Source organism: Triticum aestivum, chromosome 7B, assembly GCF_018294505.1.
Source record: "Triticum aestivum cultivar Chinese Spring chromosome 7B, IWGSC CS RefSeq v2.1, whole genome shotgun sequence".
Classification (NCBI taxonomy): Eukaryota; Viridiplantae; Streptophyta; class Magnoliopsida; order Poales; family Poaceae; genus Triticum; species Triticum aestivum.
Genome location: NC_057813.1, coordinates 380178126 through 380200683, shown reverse-complemented (window position 1 = coordinate 380200683; position 22558 = coordinate 380178126). Strand labels below are relative to the sequence as shown.

Sequence of the window (22558 nt, the reverse complement as noted above, 5' to 3'; positions counted from 1 at the left end):
TGTGGGTGTGCTGTAGTCTCCTTTGTGTACCCAAATTATGCAATGACATGGATGAGCACTGTAACCAGGGAAATTGGAACCAAAATTTTTGACATTCAAACTCATCACACATGGGTTAAGCTATCTGAATCGTTTGTGACGTTCACATACCATACACAGTTCTGAATAAGGGACCGTGTCTGATGACACTTTGTGCGCCAGTTTTTTCGCTGAACTGATTCAAAATTTTCGGCTTCCGTAGAAATATCTACCTCCCCGCCACCTCCCCCTTACCAAAAACCACATTTCCCCTGTTTCCAACCTCCTTTCCAAGTTGAAACATTCACTCCTTGCTTGCAGCGCCGCCCCCCTCACCGGCGACCCTCCTTCACGCTACTCGGCCTCGTCTATCCAGGCAAGTAATCCACACTAGACCCCGATCCTCCTCCTCCTTCCACATCCCACATGCCCCAACCGCCGGCATGACACCTTCCACCCAAATCACCGACCCCTCCACCAAATAAGTGCCGCGCCAACCAATGGTGCATGCAGTATAGCCAGGAGCTCAAGGAGCATTTGGCAATGGAGAAGCAAATCATGGACGCATGCGCGGATGAGGTCGTGATGTATACTATTCGTGTCGACCCCCAGATCTTGGAGGAGCACCTTGCCATTTGCTAGCTACGCCCGTTAAGCATGCTCGGTTGACCCGTTGCTTGTGCTGCTCCCGCCTTTCCTTAACAAATTCTAGTGAATTGTGCTATCTAATTTTACCATGCAATCTGTTGCTCCTGTGTATATGTTATATATGTCGTGCAGTGTGGTGCTCACTTATTAACTATTTGGTTAATTAGTTGTCATCTTCAGGTAATTGTTTGGTTCAATTCTGCAAATCTGATGTTCAATTCTTCAGGCTGCAATTTTGTATTGTCTTCCATGTGAGAAATAAATCAAATTTATCTTTACAAAATACATGAGAAACGAAAACAATTGCTATATTTCCAAGTTGTCAAGCATGCTTGGTTTGGTTATACATTGTGCAATGTGGTGCTCAGTTAACATTTGGTTCATTTGTGTTGTGGTGTTCAGTTAACTATTTGGTTCAATTCTGCAATGCAATGTTCAATAGTTGTGGGTGCATTCTGTTATTGTATACCATGTGAGAAGTAAATCGAATTTGGCTGTACTAAATACATGAGAAACAAATACAATTGCTATATTTCTAAGTTGTTAAGCATGCTTGTTCCGGTTAACTTTCTGATCATCTATTAGGAGTATGTTATATTGTGCAATGTGCTGCTCAGTTAATGTTTCGTTCATTTGTTCTGGTGTTTAGTTAACTGCTTGGTTCAATTCTGTAATGTGATGTCCAATTGTCGTTGGTGGAATTTTGTATTGTTGTGCATGTGAGGAATAAATCGAATTTGGCTTCACTTAATACATGAGAAACATATACAAGTGCTATATTTCCTAGTTCTTAATCATGCTTGGTTTGCATAAATGGGTTTTCCATGTGACTTGAATTAATCTGATGAATCTGCAATGTGCTTATTTTTCATCAACATATTTTATTGATAGCATGCGAACCCTTACTTAACCTGATGACTAACTACCTTATATGTGTTGCAGGGAAATAATGGGAAGCACTTAGGTTTACAATCGAGGTTAGCACATGCATGGTCCATTGTCTAATAGCACATTATTGTGCAATTGCAGGAACCATTATAATATTTAGGTTTTAAACAATTTGGTCTTTCACATGTAGGTCCTGCTGTCAGAGGTTTTGACCCACTGTTCGACCCTTTTTGCATATGGGGAAATCAGTTGTCCATGAATATCAATCAAGTCAAGTAACTTAGAAAGATTGTTAGGATAAAGAAATTAGCGACAAAAAACAACAAGATCTTTGTCTGCACAATGAAGAAGACATCAGTTCACTACAAGATGGTACTAACTATTATACCTTGCCTTTTTCTATTCCTTTGCCCCATTTCCATTATAGAGAAGATATTTATGCACATCCTTGTTTTCAGGCCTTTCCAAAGCAGTTCATTGATGATTACCTTTCAAACCACCTCTATGGTCAGGAGGCGATGAAGGTTTTCATACAACACCCATGGTTCAATATTGAAGTGTTCCTGAAGAGGACGAAGGATGGACGGTCAATCATCCACATGCACTGGCCTAAAGTTGCAAATACCTTCAACATCAATGAAGGCTCAATATTCGCCTTCCACTTCAGCAGTTTTCCTAATGAGATGCATCTGTGTATGTACCGTCTATGATGCTAATTTTGAAAGGTCCTAGATGTTGCATGTGAAACTTGGTGCTGGTGCAGTTGTGTAATGGGGTAGCTGAGTGCTTAAGCTATATCATGTTGTACTCTGATGTATTTCAATTATGAAATCTTGCTTCCTTAATATGGGAATGAAATATATTATGTGTTTAATATGAATGTCGATTAGATTAATAAATGGATTATTAATAATAGGGCAATTAGCCTGCTAATTGGTTTTTGCTATTGCAAACGGTTATTGAGAAAATATTGTGGGCGATGACCTAAGGCAATAGACACAGTTTCTAGGAATAAACCGTGTTGAATGGATGAACAATCACACACAACATCCTCTTCAAAACTGTTTGCGTTAGGCCACCTTGCGCAAACATTTACCGCATAAAAATTGTGTGTGATGGACAACCTTTGCCCGATAGTTTCTTCTACGCACCGTGTGTGATGCATTCAATAACGCAAACGATAAAATTGTTAATATTGTGTGTGATGGGAATGCTATCACAAACGTTTTAACGGGGAAAATTGTGTGTGGTGTACCTACGAATGGAAACGTTTTCCTTGCAGCGATTGTGTGGGATGTATATACGAACAAAAATGTTTAGCGGGGACTGACTGTGTGGATGTACTTACGACCGGAAACGATTTTGCCTGTATAATTGTATTTTTAGCACTACTATACGTATAACCGTATTTGCTCGCTCGCCGGTCGCACACGACCTCATTTTGCCGAGCGTGTGTGCCAGGAGGGCATATCCCCGACGGTTTCTGGGTCATGTGGGAAGTACCCCCCCATCGCAGTCACTCACTAGGTGACGGTTCCGAACACCGTCGCGGAAAGGGGTTAAAAGTTGTTTGTATAGCACCTCTATGTACCAGTGCCAACCCAACATTATAACTAGAACCAACCCAGCAAAATCGTATATTTCGAGAAAGTGCAAATGGGCTGTAATTTCTTAGGAAAATAAATGGGCCGCATGGATGCTACATTATTTGTTCAGCCAGCGCAGCAAATTCTTGTATTTTGAGAAAGTGAAAATGGACTGTAGTTTTTAAAAAAATGGGTCGCATGGACGCTACATTATTTGTTCACCCATCCCAGCAAATGGACTGTAGTTCTCAAAAAAAAGATCAAATGGACTGTAAATTCTGAAAAAATGGGTTGAATATGTGCCACATTTTTGGAGGCTAAAATGTGGGCCAATAGGTCGAAGCCAACGCAAGTCGTGGTCAACTTATTCAACAAATGATTCTAACATCAATAGCCATTGGATTTACATCCAACGACTCGCGTCCATCTTCAATCTCTCGTCTTCTTCCTCCAGCACCATCGGGACCACCTGCTCCTGCCTCCTGCTGCTAGCAGCTCTGCTTAGCACGCTTCACTGTGAAGCGCTACCCCACCACTGGCCAGGCCATCTCTCCACCCCTCCACACATCCTGTTCTTCTCCACCGACTGCCGAAACACGCCGCACCAGAACCAGTTGACCCTCGTACACCACTCTGTCCCTGACTCCACTCCCGCATCTTCCCATCTCCGGCTCGTTGCTGTCTGGGGCCTCGCCGTCGTCCACCACCTTGGATGCGCTCGGTGCAGCATGGTCAACACAAAAAAATGAATACCCCCTACTAGCTGGGACCCACCATAGTGGGAAGCTAACTTGTAGGCCTACTAAGTTGACGCAAACGGAGGGCTTTCTCAACTTAGTCAATATGAACGATTCTAGCTCCAGTGACCGTACGATGTCCATCCAACGGCCATAGTGCTTCTTCAACCTCTGGTCTTCTTGCTCCAGCCGCCCAAACCAGCGCCGGTCGTGCCACCTGCTCCTGCCTCCCGTGGCCGGCTCTGCTGCTGTGCAGGCCTCACCACCCCACTCTACTCTAACCTCTGGCCCGGCCATCCCTCTACTCACCCACAACCCCTATTATTCTATGGTGACGATAGCCTCACACTGTAGCCAAACTAGTCAACCCTCATACTCCTCTCCACGTGGGCATCCACTACCGCATCTTCCCCGACTCCGTGTCGTCCCCTTCCCAGGCCTCGCCATCGTCCACCGTCTTGGTGCTCTCGGCGCGGTGTGGTCAATGTGGTCAAGGAACGACTTCGATAGAAAGAGTATTGTAAGTGGAGAGGCTGACAATTAGGTCCACGGCCGTAGCAATGAAGTGCCTCCTTATTACATGCAAAATAATGATTCCTCCACCTGACAGCAGGGACCCACCGGACGGGCCACTGTATTTCATGAAAAAAACATTTCCCCCCTGACTGCTGGGACCCACCAGCTAGATCTTCGCATGCAAGGAAGTGTGTCCATATTATGGGCAAAAAAATATGATTCTCCCCCTGACAACTGGGACCCACCAACTATATGTTCACACGCAAGGAAGTGCCTCCTTACCTCCCTGACAGCTGGGACCCACCCAATCGAACCGTACATAGGGTTGTCTGTCTGGTCGTGAACGTGTACGTACATACTATTCGATCGGCCTGTCTGCAGGCTGCAAGCCTGCAGTGATGAACCGTGGCCGAGTAAGGAAAGGCACGTGTATTAGTAGAGGTGCGGATGTAGCATGTCACGCAGTCCCGTCAATATCGTGTACACGTACGTACAACCAGGGGTGATCTTTTTGAGCACGGTGGTGCTTTAATTTTTGAAGAAACACTCTCATGCTTCACTTAGATTAATTTGAAAGTTAGTATATTTTGAAGAAATGTTCTCTGATGCTTCACTTATATTATTTTGAGAGAAGAAAATACTTATGCTCATGTTCTTCACTTAAATTTGTTTGAGAGCTTGTTATAAGCAATGGTAATATATGAAATCAGTCCCAAAGTGATAGATATTCAAGAGGGGTATAATAAAAACTTTCATGAAAGATCATTGGACAAAATAAACTTGGTTCTTTGTAATAGTTTTGAGATATGATGATCCTAATATGCGATTCATGTTGGTGAGTAATTATGCTTTAGTAAGAATATTGGTGTTAAGGTTTTTGATTCCCTATGCAAGCACGAAAGTCAATAGTTATGCAATGAAATTACATCCTACTTGTGGTGCATTATTCGGTGTTAGTTATGTTTAATGCTCGTTTATGAGAATTTTCGTTTCTTGGTTGGTTGCTTCTCAATCTATTTGCTAGCCTCCATTTGTACTAAGTGGGAATACTACTTGTGCATCCAAATTCCTTGAATCAAGTTATGCCTATGAGTCCACCATACCTACCTATATGCGGTATTTCCGTGTCGTTCCAAGTAAATTTGTATGTGCCGACTCTAATTTTCAAAATGAATTTCCTTTTTGTGTGCCCGTACCGCTCAGAAGTGGCAGGGGGTGGCCAATATTTTTCCATGCTAGATGTGTTATTCTCAAGATGAGTGTTTATTCACTTGTCATTGCATGAGAGTGTGGCAGTAATAGGGATGCCCGGTCCTGAAATAAAAAAGAAATTTACTTTATGTTGTCAAATAATAAATTTCTTGAAAAGTGTTGGTATGGAAGGCACCCATGGATACGGCTAGCCATGGATTGTGAAAGAATGGTGGAAAAAGGAATAAACTTTATTTTATGTTTGGGAACCGCGTATGATGTATCTAGCATGGAAAGTATTGGGAATTACTCAGTTATTTTCGTTGACGGCAAAAACATGCCTCTCAAAATATTTTATCTCTCAATTTAAGCTTTGAGGTCTGGAAAGTATCTGCTTCTGTGAAGGGCCTATCTATTTTACTTTATGAAAAAAAATTGAATCTCCATCTTCTTTTACAAAGCACCAACTAGGGAGCACTATGATCATACTTGTGCGTTGGATGTAGCTAATATTTGAGTGTGTCTCGAATGGATCAATGATTGAGCATGATGGGCTAGGGATAACTTTCTTTAGTGTTGATATTTTGAAAGACATGGTTGCTTGGTGATATGCTTGAGTATTGAAGTCATCATGTCAAATATAGACTATTGCTTTGAATCATCTAAAAGTCCAAATGTCGGTGCTACACAAGAAAATAATATGTGATGAACATGTTAGGCAGCATTCCACATCAAAAATTCTATTTTTATCATTTACCTACTCGAGGACGAGCAGGAAATAAGCTTGGGGATGCTGATACGTCTCCAACGTATCTATAATTTTTTATTGTTCCATGCTATCATAATATCATTCTTGGATGTTTTACATTCATTTTATAGCAACTTTATATCATTTTTTTGGGACTAATCTATTGACATAGTGCCTAGTGCCAATTGTTGTTTTTTTGCTTGTTTTTTACTTCACAGAATATCAGTACCAAATGAAGTCCAAACGCCACGAAACTTTTTGGAGATTTTTTCTGCCCAGAAGACAACTTGGGAGCCAAGGAAGTACCAGAGGGGAGGCCCATGGGGTGCACAACCCACTAGGGCGCGCCAGAGGCCCCTAGCGCACCTAGGTGGGTGGTGGGGCCCACGGGAGTCCTTTCCACCGCCTCTCAGCTCTATAAATACCGAAATATTCCAGAAACCCTAGGAGTCGACGAAACACAATTCCAGCAGCCGCAAGTTCCAGAACCATGAGATCCAATCTAGAGCCCTATTCTAGCCCCTTGCTAGAGGGGAACATGATCACGGAGGGGTTCATCATCCTCATTGGTGCACCTCCCATCGTTCTTATTGCATTACTCCGTTTCTCCATGAACTTAATACACTAGATGCATGCTGGATAGTGGTCGATGTGTGGAGTAATAGTAGTAGATGCAGGCAGGAGTCGGTCTACTAATTTTGGACGTGATGCCTATATACATGATCATTGCCTTGGTTACTGTCATAATTATTTGCTCTTCTATCAATTGCCTAATAGTAAATTGTTTACCCACCGTATGCTATTTTCTCGAGAAAAGCCACTAGTGAAATCTACGGGCCCCTTTTATCATATTGTTTTCAGATCTATTATTCCAAAAACCCAAAAATACCTTGTTGCACTCTTTTTTTATTTATTTTATTTTGTGTTTTTGCAAGATCTATTTATCCAATATACTACAATTTTATCTACTTCAATACCGGGGAGAGATTGACAACCCCTCTTACGCGTTGGGTTGCAAGTATTTGTTCATTGTGTGCATGTACCATTTACATAGTGTTGCTTGGTGCTTCTACTGGATTGATAACCTTGGTTTCATAACTGAGGAAATACTTACTGTTGTTGTGCTGCATCATCCTCTCCTCTTCGGGGAAATACCAACACAAATACAAGCAATCAGCGGGGGAGGCTATATTGACGGCATGTCATGTCCTGAATAAAGTTCCGACAAAGGATAATGAGATCACTCCCAATGAGAAATAGGTGAAGAGAAGGACAACACTCTCGTACTTTGTACTTGGGGCTGTTTGGCGAAAGTAAATGTGCCGATCCCCAAAAAACGTAAGCTTGGACCAAAGACTGTGGACTGTGTTAATTTGGGCTACGCTAAGAACAGCATTGAAATCTGAGGTACCTTACTAGAAGATTGGTACAATTATGGAGTCTAAGTAATCTACATGCTTTGAGGATATTTTTCCTATGGGAGATACGCAAAGCACTTCTAGACAGGAATCTGAGGAGACTCCTGAGCTTGCCATTCCTATGAAATATTATGAACAAACACATGACGAAAATCCCGAGGAGGATCATGGGGAAACCCTTGGTAGGGGGCAAGAGACAACATACTGCAAAGACCTTTGGTGATGATTTCTTCGTGTACCTCGTGGATGATACTCCCACTTCTTTTTCAGAAGCATATGCCTCTCTAGAAGCTGACTACTGGAAGGATGCGGTCCGTAGCGAGATGGATTCCATCATGGCTAACGGGACATGGGAGATCACTGAACGTCCCTATGGTTGCAAACCATTGGGATGTAAGTGGGTGTTCAAAAAGAAGCTTAGGCCTGATGGTACAATTGAGAAGTACAAGGCTAGGCTTGTGGCCAAGGGCTATGACCAGAAAGAAGAGGAAGATTTCTTTGATACTTATTCACTTGTGGCCAGGCTGACCACCATTCGAGTATTACTATCGTTTGCGGCCTCGCATGGTCTTCTCATCCACCAGATGGATGTTAAGACGGATTTCCTGGATGGAGAGCTAGACGAGGAAATGTGCATGCAACAGCCAGATGGCTTTGTGATAGATGGTCAGGAAGGAAAAGTGTGTAGGTTGCTGAAATATTTATATGGCCTGAAACAAGCACCTAAGCAATGGCATGACAAGTTTAATACAACACTGACATCAGCTGGCTTTGTTGTTAATGAAGCTGACAAATGTGTATACTATCGCCATGGTGGGGGCGAAGGAGTTATATTGTGCTTGTATGTTGATGACATACTGATATTCGGAACCAACCGCAAAGTCATTGAGGAGGTCAAGTCATTTCTATCTCAGAATTTTGAGATGAAAGACCTTGGTGTGGCTAATGTTATCTTGAACATCAAGCTACTAAGAGATAATGAGGGTGGGATTACACTTCTGCAATCCCATTATGTTGAGAAGTGCTGAGTCATTTTGGGTATTCGGATTGCAAACCATTTCAAACACCATATGATCCTAGCGTGTTGATTCAAAAGTTCGAAGGCACGGCTAAAGATCAACTGAGATACTCTCAAATCATTGGTTCACTCATGTACCTAGCAAGCGCTATGAGGCCTGACATCGCATTTGTTGTGAGCAAACTGAGCTGATTTGTTCCAAACGGGGTGATCGACACTGCCATGCTATTGAAAGAGTTATGCGCTATCTGAAAGGTACTATGAACTATGGACTTCACTATTTCGGAGACCCGTCGGTACTTGAAGGGTATACTGATGCGAATTGGATCTCTAATATCGATGAGATGAAGTCCACAACTAGGTATATGTTTACTCTTGGAGGTGGTGCCGTTTCCTGGAAGTCTTGCAAGCAAACTATATTAACGAGATCGACAATGGAAGCAGAATTAACAGCGATAGACACATCTGGTGTCGAAGCAGGATGGCTTCGAGATCTTTAGATGGACTTGCCATTGGTTGAGAAACCGGTTCCGGCGATCCTTATGAACTGTGACAATCAGAATGTTATCACCAAGGTGAAGAGTTCAAAGGACAACATGAATTCCAACAAACACATAAGAATGAGATTAAAAGCTGTCAGAAAATTAAGAAACTTCAGAGTGATAGCGTTGGACTATGTCCAGATGGCTAAGAATCTGGCAGATCCCTTTACAAAAGGGCTATCGCGTGTCGTGATAGATAATGCATCAAGGGAGATGGGTATGAGACCCACATGAGTTGCCATGGTGGCAACCCAACCTATGTGATCGGAGATCCCGTGAAGTAGGACCTGAGAAAACAAGACAGTGGTGAACTAAGGAGAGTAACTATACTAACTCACTCCATTGGAGATGCAATACTCTCAATATTGTATGGTAGGATGACTATTATCTTAATGTGTTCCAAATCTTATGTAAGCAAGATGCTATCCTACAGAGCAATCTTTGGAGGAATACACCTATATGAGCCCGGCTTCTGGTCACGGTCTATGAGATTGTGGTGATCTCTAGTAAGTTCATGAATAGGCCAGGCGTGTGACTTATATGCTCCACCCGAGGGGTCAACCTTCGGCAGCCTAGTACTAGTAAGACATGTGGTGAAGCTACTTTACGCCAAACTGACAATCCAAGGCTTAGTCCATTGTTCAGTTGTGAAGGAGTGTAGCTACTTGCTCTAGATGAAGTTCAACCTTAACAGGTCTTCACTGAAACACTGATATATCGAAACAACAATTGGAACAGAGGACACAGTCGGCCCTCGAGATCTGGTGGGGGATTGTTGAAATATTAGGGTGGGCTGAAGGCCCATCTAACAATTTCTGAAAATCCCCAAGGGTCCATGTGGGTTTAATTGGCACTAGGTGTAGTGAGAAGTTTAGTCACATCCCGAAAGTTGGAGAGGAGTTGAACCTCCTTATAAGGGTTTCTCTTCCACATGCTATTGGACCTTGAGAACAGAAGAGGCCCTCGCGCACTCATCCTCCATCGCGCCGCGTCGCGGGTTGCGGGAATGAGCCGAGCCGAGCTCACACCTATGCGCTTATTTTTGTCGGTCAGTGACGGAGAGTTCCTGGCAGCTGAGCCACGATCTGAGACGTCGGGTCGTGGGCTGTCACGGACTCGTACGTGGGTCGAGCCCACGTCTCTCCACGCGGCCGCGCCTATATAAGTGTGAGGCGCCTCCTAACCCTAGCCGTCACGCGAAACAGATCGCATATCTGCCTCCGCCCACTATCGTTCCTTTTGCTGCCGCTGCCGCTGCCGACGGCGACTCCACCCCGTTCACCGCTTACACGGTTGACGGGAGAGCAGGTCTCTGAAACCCCACCTCTCCGGATCATGTACGGGAGAGGGGCAATTAGATTTTTAGGAAGCGACTACGCGACTGCTCGCCTCCGTTCGTCTAGTTCCTCTATGTTTGCGTCGTCTTCATCATCACGATGTCTTAGTCCGACGCCGACCGTCTCGCCGTCGAGAAGCTCGAGGCCGACAAGAAGGCCGCCGAGGCCGCCACTGCTGCCGCTGCTTCTGCATGACCTACTAGAGGGTATAACGCGTTTATCCTGCTTGTGTTTATTTCCGTATTAGCAGCACTAGCATCATGTGTTGATGTGTCTAGTGTTTGCATAATACGTGCTTGTCTAGATGAGAATCAGTATGTCGTTAATTCTATCAATGCCATGCTAGTGATCTATTTATATGGATTAAATTAATTGAAAAGTTGCCTATTTACTCAACAGATTATACTAAGGTGATGATGCCCCCCGTATTATAGGAGGACTCCGAGTCATCGGCCTGGCCCACCCTGTGACTATTGCGCCGGATACATCCTCCTTGGATATAATCGGGTGTTTATGTCATCACCTGCCGATGGTGCGGGTGCATGGTGGGGCGGTGAAGGCTTGTGGGGGTATTGTTTGGGCTGTTGGCCATGCCCAGGTTTACCACCAATAAATTTGGGTTGGAGGTGCGGTATCATCACAGCGTCTACAATGTTAGATTTTGGTGGTACTCCCTTTGTTCGAAAAAGTTTGTCTCAAACTTGTCCCTCAAATGGATCTTGATGCTAGATACTCCCTTCGTCCGGAAATACTTGTCATCAAAAAGATATGTATTTCCGGACGAAGGGAGTACTTAATGCTAGATACATCCATTTGAGGGATAACATTTTTCGAATGGAGGGAGTATTTTTTTTTTCAGTTTGCGCCATTCGGGCGTCGACGGATGTACTTGGTTCCTGGTCGGTTCTTTTGTTTGTATCCCCTTCATGCTAGATTATGAGCCAATAAAAAGGGCCTTTTATCTAAGACAAACAGATTTTCTATTATTATTTTCGTAGAAACACCAAAATAGAACAATTACAGAAAGCACGGAACAATCAGGTATGGTCTATTTCAAAAGCTATGCTCATGCGAGTGAAAAGGGGGTACTCTAAAGCTTTAACTGTTGGATCTGATCACCAGTGCTGAAGCAGCATATAAACATATATCCATACCCTTCAGGTAACTGAAGGATGGTGGTGCATGACCCCAGCTGTTGTGAATCATATATCTGGTATAACTTGGGTATCTTCGAAAGGTTTCGTAGTCTCCCTGCTTCATTTCCGGGGTTCGAAGTCATCGTTAACGTCATATGCGGGGTTGCATAAGCATCTAAATAGCCTGCCAATTCCCTGTACAACAACATTTTTGAACTTATCTCACTAAACATATTTGAATGTGTAACGTATACACATGTTTGTATGGTTGTTGAAAAATTGCCTGAGTAAGCGCTGGAGTCCGATATGTCACTGTCCGTGATGCCTCCTCGTCTGAACTTTCATCTGAGCTGCTGTCATCGTCGAGAATGGTTGGCTTTGATGGCCCAGGTAATGCCTCTTTTTCCCTCTATTCTCATTCCAGTTGATCAAAGATGGAATTTATGAAATATACTCAATTCAGGGTTTTTTTTGTTTACACATGTAGTACATGAATTGTCCGAAAGAAAACGTCAAACAATGTACCTGAAATATTTTTCCGAGATTTCTCAAGGCCATTGCACGGGCCTTGAGGTCCTCTTTCTTGACATTATTTTCATGTAGCACCTGTCAAGAAGTTAAAAACTTGTCAAATCATATTGTTGTACTAGTAACAGATTAATATGGGAGTACGTATTTCAGTAAAGAAGACGCACATACCATTTCACAGACATGTAGGAGCGTGACTTCAATATCCACAACGTTGAGCTTCCAAATTGAACTCATCATCAGGTCCTTGTTCATTCTCATCTGCATATCGACGTCCTTCTCAGTGGCAGCGCCCCCGTCCTTGGCACTCTGCCGGCATGCCTCCTCTTGCAGCTGCAGCAGCTGCAGAGCTCCTGCATTGTTCTTTTCGCGCCTTAATCAGTCGGCAACTTCAACCATCACAACCATGGCAACAATTGGGGAAGTTTTCACCTTTCGCTGCCGTGATCTGTGACCTCCAGAGGTGGCCCTTGTTCCTCACCCACTCGGTCAGGAACGGAACTCCCAGGTACATGGCCTTCTTGCCGAGTTCCTTGGCAGCTTGTCGGGAGTAAACGTATCCGATGGTGCGACGAATGTCCAGTGCGTATGCTGTGAGCAGCAAAGCATTTCACAAAGATTCAGATGAAACCCATCAAGAGAAGAACACAGCTGTAGTTTGTAGGGATCATCATACTGACAAGTGCTGGAAAGCCTCTTCGCCTCAGATTCGGCACGATGAGCGAATCCCTCCATGTCACCACTCACATACTGCGAGAGGAACTTGTTGAGGAATCTAGCTAGCTTCTCTTCTCGTTCCCTTTGTACACCCTTCATCGCAGCAGTGTTTTTTAGAGATATATGTGTACGTTTTGGGCAACGGGAGATATGCATGTGCCTACCTTGAGCCTGTCCTGAAGCTTCTCGGCGCTGCCGTTGTCGCTGGCCATCTCTGAGGAAGCCATTGTTGCCATTGCAAGATGCCCAATGTAGTCCTCGAACAGCTCGCTCCCGAACAGGAGGGTGAAGACCAGAGCACCATCTAGAATATTGTCCCTGAGAAACAGAAAAATATTTGTCAGAGTGAAGCTTGAACTGCTGCTTCGGAGCTGAGTTTCATCTGGGATCAAATGGGGCAGGGCAGACACCTGGATATGCTAGTCTTGCCATAACCGTCGTAGGCCTTTCTCTGCAAAGGGTCACTCAGGACCTGGTAGGCCTCTCCAAGAGCCTACATATATAGCACCATAACAACAAGAATCTCAACACCCACCCACCAACCGATCCTGCTACAATATCAATCGACTTGAGCCACACGAAGCAAGAACCTGAAACTTGTCGGACGCCTGCGGATCGTCGGGGTTTTTGTCAGGATGCACCTGCCTCGCCTGAAGACAGGACACGAAACGAAACCTCCAAATCAGCAAGCTAGCGGAAAGCGACAATGCGCTAGGCAGGCAGAGGCAGGTAAAACGGGGACCTTGATGTAGTAGGCCTTGCGGATCTCGTCGTCCGAGGCGGCGGGGCTGACGCCGAGCGCGTCGTAGTACTCGGTCTCCTTCGCCATGGCGACCGCCGCTCCCTGTCAAGGAAGAACACTCCCGGAACCGAACAGGAGACCACCAGAGCAGAGCATGGAAGTGGTGGTCTGGTGGAGGAAGAAGAGTAAAGGAAAGCCGCATCATCACCATTCATTGCGCAACGAGGTGGGGAGCCACCCTCCACAGGCCACCGGGCCATCTTTTATCTTTCCAGTGACGCACAGCGCGGCGCGGCCGGGGGGAGCATTAAACAAATCGCCGGGCGGCCTAGTGGTGGTGGAATGGAACGTGGCCCTGCATTTTATTTCTCCAGATGTCCTCCTTTCTCCGGGGAGCAGCGGATCAAAAGTTCATTCTACTCTTTATTCATGTGTCTTTGCCTGCGTCCCCCTTTAGACCAGAACTTATTTGCAAATTAAGGCTTTTATTTACATACCGATTGTAGCTGTGTGCAAGGAATAAGAGCAACTCCAACGGGCCGACGACGCTTTTGTTCATTTGGGTCGGCCGCCCGCCCGTCGTCCGCCTTCTTTTAGATTTGGGTAGCCAGCGCGCCCGACGCGCCGACCCATTTTATGACCACGCGCGCTTTAGATCATGCCAGCGCGCGGGAAAGGTTCGCGCGGGGGGGGGGGGGGGGGGGGGGGGGGGGGGAATTCGGCCTAGCGCGCGCTGGCTTTGGCACTCCAGAGCGTGGGAAATGTTCGAGCGCACATTTAGGCGGGCCACGGCCGGCGCTCGTTATAAAGATGGCGCTCCCTCCACACTCAGTCCGCCACCGCCGCCCACTCGTCTCATCCCCTCTCACTAGCCTCGCCGCCTGTGCGCATCCTCGACGCTTCGGATTTTCGCCGTAATTAGTGGCTAATGATGCCACTAACTAACCCCCCCCCTCTCACTGACTACTGGGCCCACGCCCCTAACTAACACTAGTTTAATTTCTGTTTAATTTTATCTAATCACTGTGGACCCACACGTCAGAGTTGACCATGATGACGTGGATGTTGACCTGACCCCACCTGTCAGTGAGCTAACAGCCCTGTGTCACTGACGTGTGGCCCCCACACGTCAGGTTTGACCTGGAGGCGCCCAGTTGACCTGCTGACGTCATGATGACGTCAGGCTGGCGCATTAATTCAATTGCTGGATTTATAAATATTCAGGAAATTTCAGAAAATGCCTAAAACTTCCAAAATTCATAGAAAATTAACCGTAACTCCAAATTAAATAATTTATATATGAAAAATTATCAGAAAAATTCAAGGAATCCATCTGTACCATTTTCATGCATGTTAGAACAACTTATCACTACTGTTTAGAGCAAATGAAGTGAATGACATTTAAATAATCACATATGGAGTTTGAATTTGAATCTTGTATTCAAACCAACTTCATTTAATCTGTTGCTAGTTGCATTAGCTCAAAACACATTCATATTGCCATGTCATGAGCATGCATCATATTGTGCATTGCATTGATTGTATTTCTTCTTTGTTGCCGGTATTTGTCCCCCCTCGATAGACGTGATACCGATGATGTGATCGTTGACACTGATGAAGACTCAATGTTATCTTCAGAAGTGCCAGGCAAGCAAAACCCCCCTTGTTCATTCCGATAAAATCCCACTCTCTCGCTCCTGCTCTCTTTTACTGCATTAGGACAACATCGATTCATCTGTTACTTGCTGCGGTAGCTGAACCCCTTTATCCTTTGCATGACCTGTCATTGCCACAGTAAATAGATGAAACCCACTAGCATGAGTAGGAGTTGTTTGAGCCCTGTTGTGCCTACTCATTCATGCTTGTTTGTCATGCCTGCTACTGCTTAGAGTTGAGTCAGGTCTGATTCATCGGGGATGAATCAGAGGCGTGTGAACATGTCCTACTATGTGTGAGCTAAGTGTGTGAACACGTTTTGGTAAAGGTAGCGGTGAGAGGCCATGTAGGAGTACATGGTGGGTTGTCTCATTGCAGCCGTCCTCAGGAACTGAGTTCTGTGTTTGTGATCCATGATTCAGCTACTACCACGCATTGGGCCCGAAACCAATGGACCCTCTCGGCTTCTTGACCACCCTTGTCCTCTGTCCAGGAGTTGCAAGTAGTTTCTGGTGTTTGTAGTATGCTGGAGGCCGTGCGCAGCGCTGACCGTAGGGGTGGGCTGTGATGCGGTAGGCACGTGGCCGGGTAAACCGGGCGCCCGTTTGGTGTCACGGAACCCTGTACACATCGTTTGGGGCTGTGAGCGAAACTCCGGCCGGATCTCCTCATGGATGGAACCCGAATAGGCGATAAACCTGGACTAGAGACTTGAGTGTTTAGGTAGGCCGTGGCCGACACCCACGTTGGGCTTCCGCTTGAAGGTTGCCGAGTACATGTCGTGTAAACGGCGGTAAGTGGTGAGAGCGTGTGTGAAGAAGTACACCCCTGCAGGGTTAATATGATCTATTCGAATAGCCGTGTCCGCGGAAAAGGACTTCTGGGTTGCTTATATCAGTTCATAGACAAGTGAAAGTGGATACTCTAAAATACGCAAGATAAGCGTGAGTGCTATGGATGGCGTTCTCGTAGGGAGACGGGAGCGGATCCATAGTGGTGTATTGATATGGTGAATATGTGGACTCGTGTGCGCCACCTCAAAAAGTTACTCGCAGTCGTAGTTCAGGATAGCCACCGAGTCAGAGCTGGCTTGCTGCAGTTAAACCCCACCATCCCTTTGTTGATAATGATGCATATGTAGATAGTTCTGATGTAAGTCTTGCTGGGTACATTTGTACTCACGTTTGCCTATTTTATGTTTTTGCAGAGAGACTTCAGTCTCACTAGTATTACCGCGTGGTCTTCGACGTTTAGCTTGTTACCTCAGCTACGATCTTGTGCCTCGGCAGGATTTGGTAGATAGTCAGGCTTCTCAGCCTTTTTCATTTATAGATGTCTGTACTCAGACATGATAGCTTCCGCTTGTGCTTGATTTGTATGCTCTGAATGTTGGGTCATGAGACCCATGTTTGTAATATCTCGCTCCTCGGAGCCTATTGAATAAACTACTTGAGTCGTAGAGTCATTTTGTGATGCCATGTTGTATTGCACATATCGAGCATATTGTGTGTATGTTATTGAAATGCTTGGTATGTGTGGGATCTGACCATCTAGTTGTTTATCTTTAGTAGCCTCTCTTACCGGGAAATGTCTCCTAGTGTTTCCACTGATACACGGTAGCTTGCTACTGCTCCGGAACACTTAGGCTGGCCGGCATGTGTCCTTCTTCGTTCCTGTGTCTGTCCCTTCGGGGAAATGTCACGCGGTGAATACCGGAGTCCTGTTAGCCCGCTACAGCCCGGTTCACCGGAGTCCTGCTAGCCCAGTGCTACAGCCTGGATTCACTCGCTGATGACCGACACGTTCGATGCTGGGTCATGGATGCCTGTCCCTGTAAGTCTGTGCCGCTTTGGGTTTACGACTAGCCATGTCAGCCCGGGCTCCTTATCATATGGATGCTAGCGACACTGTCATATACGTGTGCCAAAAGGCGCAAACGGTCCCGGGCAAAGGTAAGGCGACACCCGTGGGAATACCGTGCGTGAGGCCGCAAAGTGATATGAGGTGTTACATGCTAGATCGATGTGGCATTGAGTCGGGGTCCTGACAGCGTTGGTATCAGAGCTTGACTGCCTGTAGGATTACCAAGCCAAACTGGTCGAAGTTGAGTCTAGAAATTCTTTAGTTATATAAGGGAATTGATTGTGGGATGGAACGTAAGGCTCTTTTTACTCCTTATACCTCATGCCCTTCTGATCTGAGTCATCTTATCTTTCCTGCGGGGATTAAGAACTAGGCTATCTCTTCTTTCTATTAGGATCACATGTTACTAATCCGTAGACCTATAGAATTGTTGGACTTAAGCCTCGTTTCAGTTTCTATTACTTCCGTATGTTAAATTGTTGATCTCGAAACCTTGATATTGTGCCTTTGAGTGGTTATGCCACCATTTTTGTGAATGTCTCAAATCTTTTCTGAGCATTTACAGCCGTTATGCTGTCCGAGTCATCCCAGGTTTCTAAGTAGTCTGATGCATTTGCAAATCCTTTTCCTCTGGTTTCAATGTCTTTTAGGCCAGGTTAATCACACAAATTGTTGAGTTGAGGTACTCTACTGCCTCGACCTTTATGTTGGAGTTATTACTATGACCCTAGGTGTCTCAGGGGATCATCTAGTAGTCTAGCCATGTTTTGTGTCCCAGTGTGATGATTCTGGCTTTTATTCTCGAAAGCATCCCGTGATGCCACTTAGTAGTAGGTATTCTACTCCTTGGGCTTTGAACCCGAGATTCACTCTACTTACTTCATGTTGATAGTGTTTGCTAGTTCCTTTAGGATATTAGTAACCTTTGCGATAGTCCTTAAAGTCCGTGGTATCTTCTTCTTCCAAATACCATGAACTACTTATGGCAGAAGTTCCTTGTTGAACTGAAATATCACAACAGGATTATTCTTGATGAGTTCTCCGTTATATATTGTGACTCTGCCAGTTCTACTTTTCTGCATGGGTTATCCGGAAGAAACATGTGGAATTCGTTCGACATGCTAAACCATGCATCCACAACTCAGAAAATCATATGTTCCTTGAGTTGTCTCTCTTTAGTTGCATTCTGACCCTCGTCTATCAATTGATAGCCAAGAGTATGCATGCGTTCGTTTATCGATGCCTATTACTCTTGTGGTCCGTCAAGCCATTCTATCGCAGAATGACTAGGAGAAACAAACTCCAGTACCTCTTCCATATCCAGGATTGGGTCAGAGAAGTTGTGCTCCGCAGATCAAATTGCTAATCCAGCTTTCGTTCTGTTCTACCTTGGAGTATTACCATCTTTAAATCGGGATTGTTATAGGAATTGCACCCCATCCTATGAACTCCTGGTACAGTGATACTTCTTGCCGTCATTAGTCATTCCTCGGTCTTCGTGTTGATGCAACCGGAATACCGACAAATGAATTGTGATGTGTGAAATCAATACGCTTAGCAACCTCGTTGCTGGGTAGTTAAAGGACAATAATTTTATTCTTAGTGTGTTGGTTATTGAATCATCATTCTAAGATTGATCGTGCTACCTAGTCCATTCTCCTAGTTCACTCCTCGATCGATGAGTTAGGATTATTTCAAATTCTTGCTCTATTGATCATATCGTCTTGCCCTGAAAAGCAAGATTGCTCTCGAGCTTAGTAACATACCGGTGGCTCGTGATTTTCTGAATATCTTCTCAGAAGTATTACCAGGTTGTCACCTGACCGCTATGTTGAGCTCGTGATCAAGTTGGTTTTTTGTGAACCATCCTTCTCCAAGAATCTGTGTTGGATATCCCTGAGCTAGTTGGTTAAGTTAGACAACGACTTGGAGAGTTGGAAGATAAAAGCTTGCCTGACTTAGTTCGTTCCAAAGGGATATTCTTGTGTAGTGTGTGTTGAAGAAAGATGATATCTTCATCGATTGGTCCCTGTGATCAGTTGCTGGATCTATTGTCTTATCAATCCTTTGATTTGAGTGTGGGCTATCGTCAAATCAAATCAGAACCAACGATATTCGTAATGTTGTCTTACTCGTGGTTGATCCCTCGAGCATACACCATTATATCTTTGGTCTGACCAATGCTATCACCGTGTTCACTTAACTATGGAATTCCTTTTAAAAGGAAACCTAGATGAATTGTTGTTGAGCCCATTGACAACATCCTTATCTCCTCCATAATTTTGTTGAACATTAAGCTAGTGTTGGAAACTTTTGAAAGCATTTGTTCATGCTAGCTCATGAAGCATATGTTTGGATGAAGGTAGTGACTTCCTTTAATTCATGTGCATCTGATGCAAGTTGCCGCCGTGGATTCGAGAAAGTCAATGTTGTTTTCTTGGAATCATTCCAAATCAGTCATGCACACGTGCGAAGAATTCTGTGGTTTGAAGACTTGCAACCTTCAATCTATATGTGTCCCTAGCACACCAAGCCACTGATTGAATTGTTCAAGGAGAAGAAGTTCCTTCTTAAGAGTATACCTTATGCAAGGACTTCGATATCCTCGATGATGGTTCCCCTCCTGAATTCGGTAGTGTTTTATTATAAGACTACTTTGTGGTCATGCTTGTCTTGGACAACATGTTCACATGTTTGTAGCAGAACCAGCTCATGTTTTGGAGCTTGCTATCGTAGTTCATCTCCCGAGAATCTCGCAACGTCATCTCGTCGATTTGTGTTGCAAACTTTCATTTTTCTTCCTAGACTCGATGAGTCTGGAATATCCTGACACCAACCAGATCTGAATCTTAGGCAGATATGATGGGTTGGAACATTTCCCAAGAACTATAATATTGGTCTCTCGATAACCGGTAAGGTGGATGTCGTGGCCAACACACCCATCCGGTAGACCTATTATTATAGTATCTTATTTGATGAAATTGGCCACCTCCCCATAGGGATTTCGTAGGATTTACTCCCTAGTTGCCCCTATGGATCTTTGTGTTCCCGAAGTCCGACCTTTACTTGATGTTCTAGATACCAAACCATTTCAATGAATGGGATACACTAGCACATCAAGGAGAACATTAGAAGCGGAGTGCTAAATGTCTCTCGGTCGATCATCCAGATTCTATCTCCTTGGCCCCGTCAAGGGTGAAATCTGAGATGATGTTATCTTCCTTTGCATCTGCATCATCCATCATCATTCATCATGGTAGCAAGTTGTGTTGCCAGGATCCTTGACACAGATGTTGGTAAAACCTTGATGATTGTGGAAATGCTCAAGTTCTTGAAAGCACGTACAAGCGCTACGTGTTACCATCGGCTCTAACTAGGATTCCTCTCAGTTTCCTCGGCAATGCTATGACCTTTTCAACCAGTGAATTCACTCTTTATTGTTGGGTTCTTCCCCAGTTACCAGAATCGTTCCCAGCATTTGCATTTTGTTCCCAGCTTGCACCACCAATGTCCCTTCCATTTCCGGTGATAAGTAAATTCATCCATTGCGTTGTCTTCAACAAGGTAATCCACATCATCCAAGTCCGAGTATGCCATTCTACCGACCCCCTCCAAACGATTGCTGTGATTTGCCTTAGGCTGATATAGAGAGTCTCAATGATCTCTATATCAAAAGTAATTCTTTTTGCCACTTAAGATAATAATCTACGAATCACCCTCCTCCAGGATGTATCGTTATGGTATCATGGCAATTCAACTCCTCGCTATGTTGACAACCGTTTACCACCTTCTTAAGTGTGGAATTGTTGTCCACCTAGTGAACCTTCGTCATCCGTCTCTTTCCACCCCTCTTGATGTGTAACTCGTGTCTCAACCCGAGAGATGGTCCTATGTCTCATTCTGTGAGTTGTTCGATCTTCGAGAAGATTGACCTTTCTAGAGTCTCCTTCTTCCCTCCGTGTCATGTTGACAGAATTTCTCAGAGCAAGACGACAAGACAAAGATGGTGTTCAAATCAACGTTCATTTGAAGTACAACCTGGATCGTGAAGATTGTGCTAGTTTGCTTTCCCCTTTCACCTTACCCTACGCTTGAATCTCGAGACGAGATTCTTGTTTAGTGGGGGTGAGTTGTCACATCCCTAGCTTCTGGTAATGCACTAGGCTAGACCTCTTGCTGCATCATGTTTAAATTCAAACGAAATTTGAATTGAGGAATTTTCAAAGCCTCAGAAACCTCTAAAAATAACCAATAGTTAAATCTTCTCAAATGTGTCCAAGAAAATGTTCCTGTTATCCTCTGGAAATATTGGCAAGAGGTAAAATCCAAACCAATATTTTTGGTGTCTCAGAAACATTTAATTTGGGCATTTGAATTAAAGCAATAATTATTTGAATTGGATTTATATCTACTATTAAATAAATATAGGTCCAATAATTCTGAAATATTTTGTGGAGCATTGTTTTAATTCTTTTAGCTCCTAAAAATATTGTCAGAAGCAAAATAAATTGAATTGGTTTCAAAACCAAATTCAAAACAAACCTGCAAAATAGAAAACTGAAATAATTAGAAAAAGACAGAGAGAGAAGGGAATTACCTGGCGCCACTTACCTGGCCCAGCTGGCCAGCCCATCTGGCCGGCCCAGCCCACCTCCTCCTCCCCCTTGTCCTCTTCCTCCTCTGCCAGGAGGACGGACACCGCACGCACGCGCGCACGCGGAGGCCTCCACCTCCTGCTTCGCCGTGGCAGCCTCCCCGACTCCCTCGCGACGCCACGGAGACGCCCTCGACCCCCTCGACCTCCTCTCTCTCTCTCTGGACCCCCTCTCTCCCTCCCCTGACTCTCTTCCCCGAGCCACCCGAGAGTCGCCGTCGCCGCCGCTCGCCATAGCCACGGCCACCGACCACCACTCGCCTCGCCGACCAATCCAGAAGGACCGCATCGTCGTCCTCCTCGTCCACCCCGAGCCAAGCAACCAGGGGAGCGCTGCATCGCCGCCCCGGACGTCTTCTCCAACCTCGGTGCCGGCGATCTCCGTCGCTTGATTCGCCGCGTACAGAGCCTCCCCGGCCCCGCCGTCTGCACCGTCTGACTCGCCGTGAGCCACTTACCTTATCCCCTAACTCCTTGTGCTCGCCCCCGTGCTGTAGCGCCGTTCCCCACGAGCCCGAAAGCTCACCGCCGCCGGCCATGCCGCCGTCGTGGCTACAGACGCCGTAGCTCGTGCCTGGGCGCGTCATAGCACTCGGTTTGCTCCCAGGAGCCCGT

At 45.1% G+C, this 22558-nt stretch overlaps 1 protein-coding gene across 1 annotated transcript; it reads right to left on the bottom strand.

The window, feature by feature from the left end:
* Nucleotides 1-11610: 11610 nt before the first annotated feature.
* LOC123157272 (chaperone protein dnaJ 10) lies at nt 11611-14045 on the bottom strand. Its single transcript, XM_044575529.1, has 10 exons — nt 13771-14045; nt 13619-13678; nt 13439-13521; nt 13193-13346; nt 12992-13121; nt 12744-12902; nt 12483-12664; nt 12309-12389; nt 12067-12192; nt 11611-11978 (listed from the first exon to the last, which is right to left on the bottom strand). The coding sequence occupies exons 1-10, from the start codon at nt 13855-13857 to the stop codon at nt 11904-11906; spliced, it is 1137 nt and encodes a 378-aa protein (XP_044431464.1). The 5' UTR covers nt 13858-14045; the 3' UTR covers nt 11611-11903.
* Nucleotides 14046-22558: the final 8513 nt, after the last annotated feature.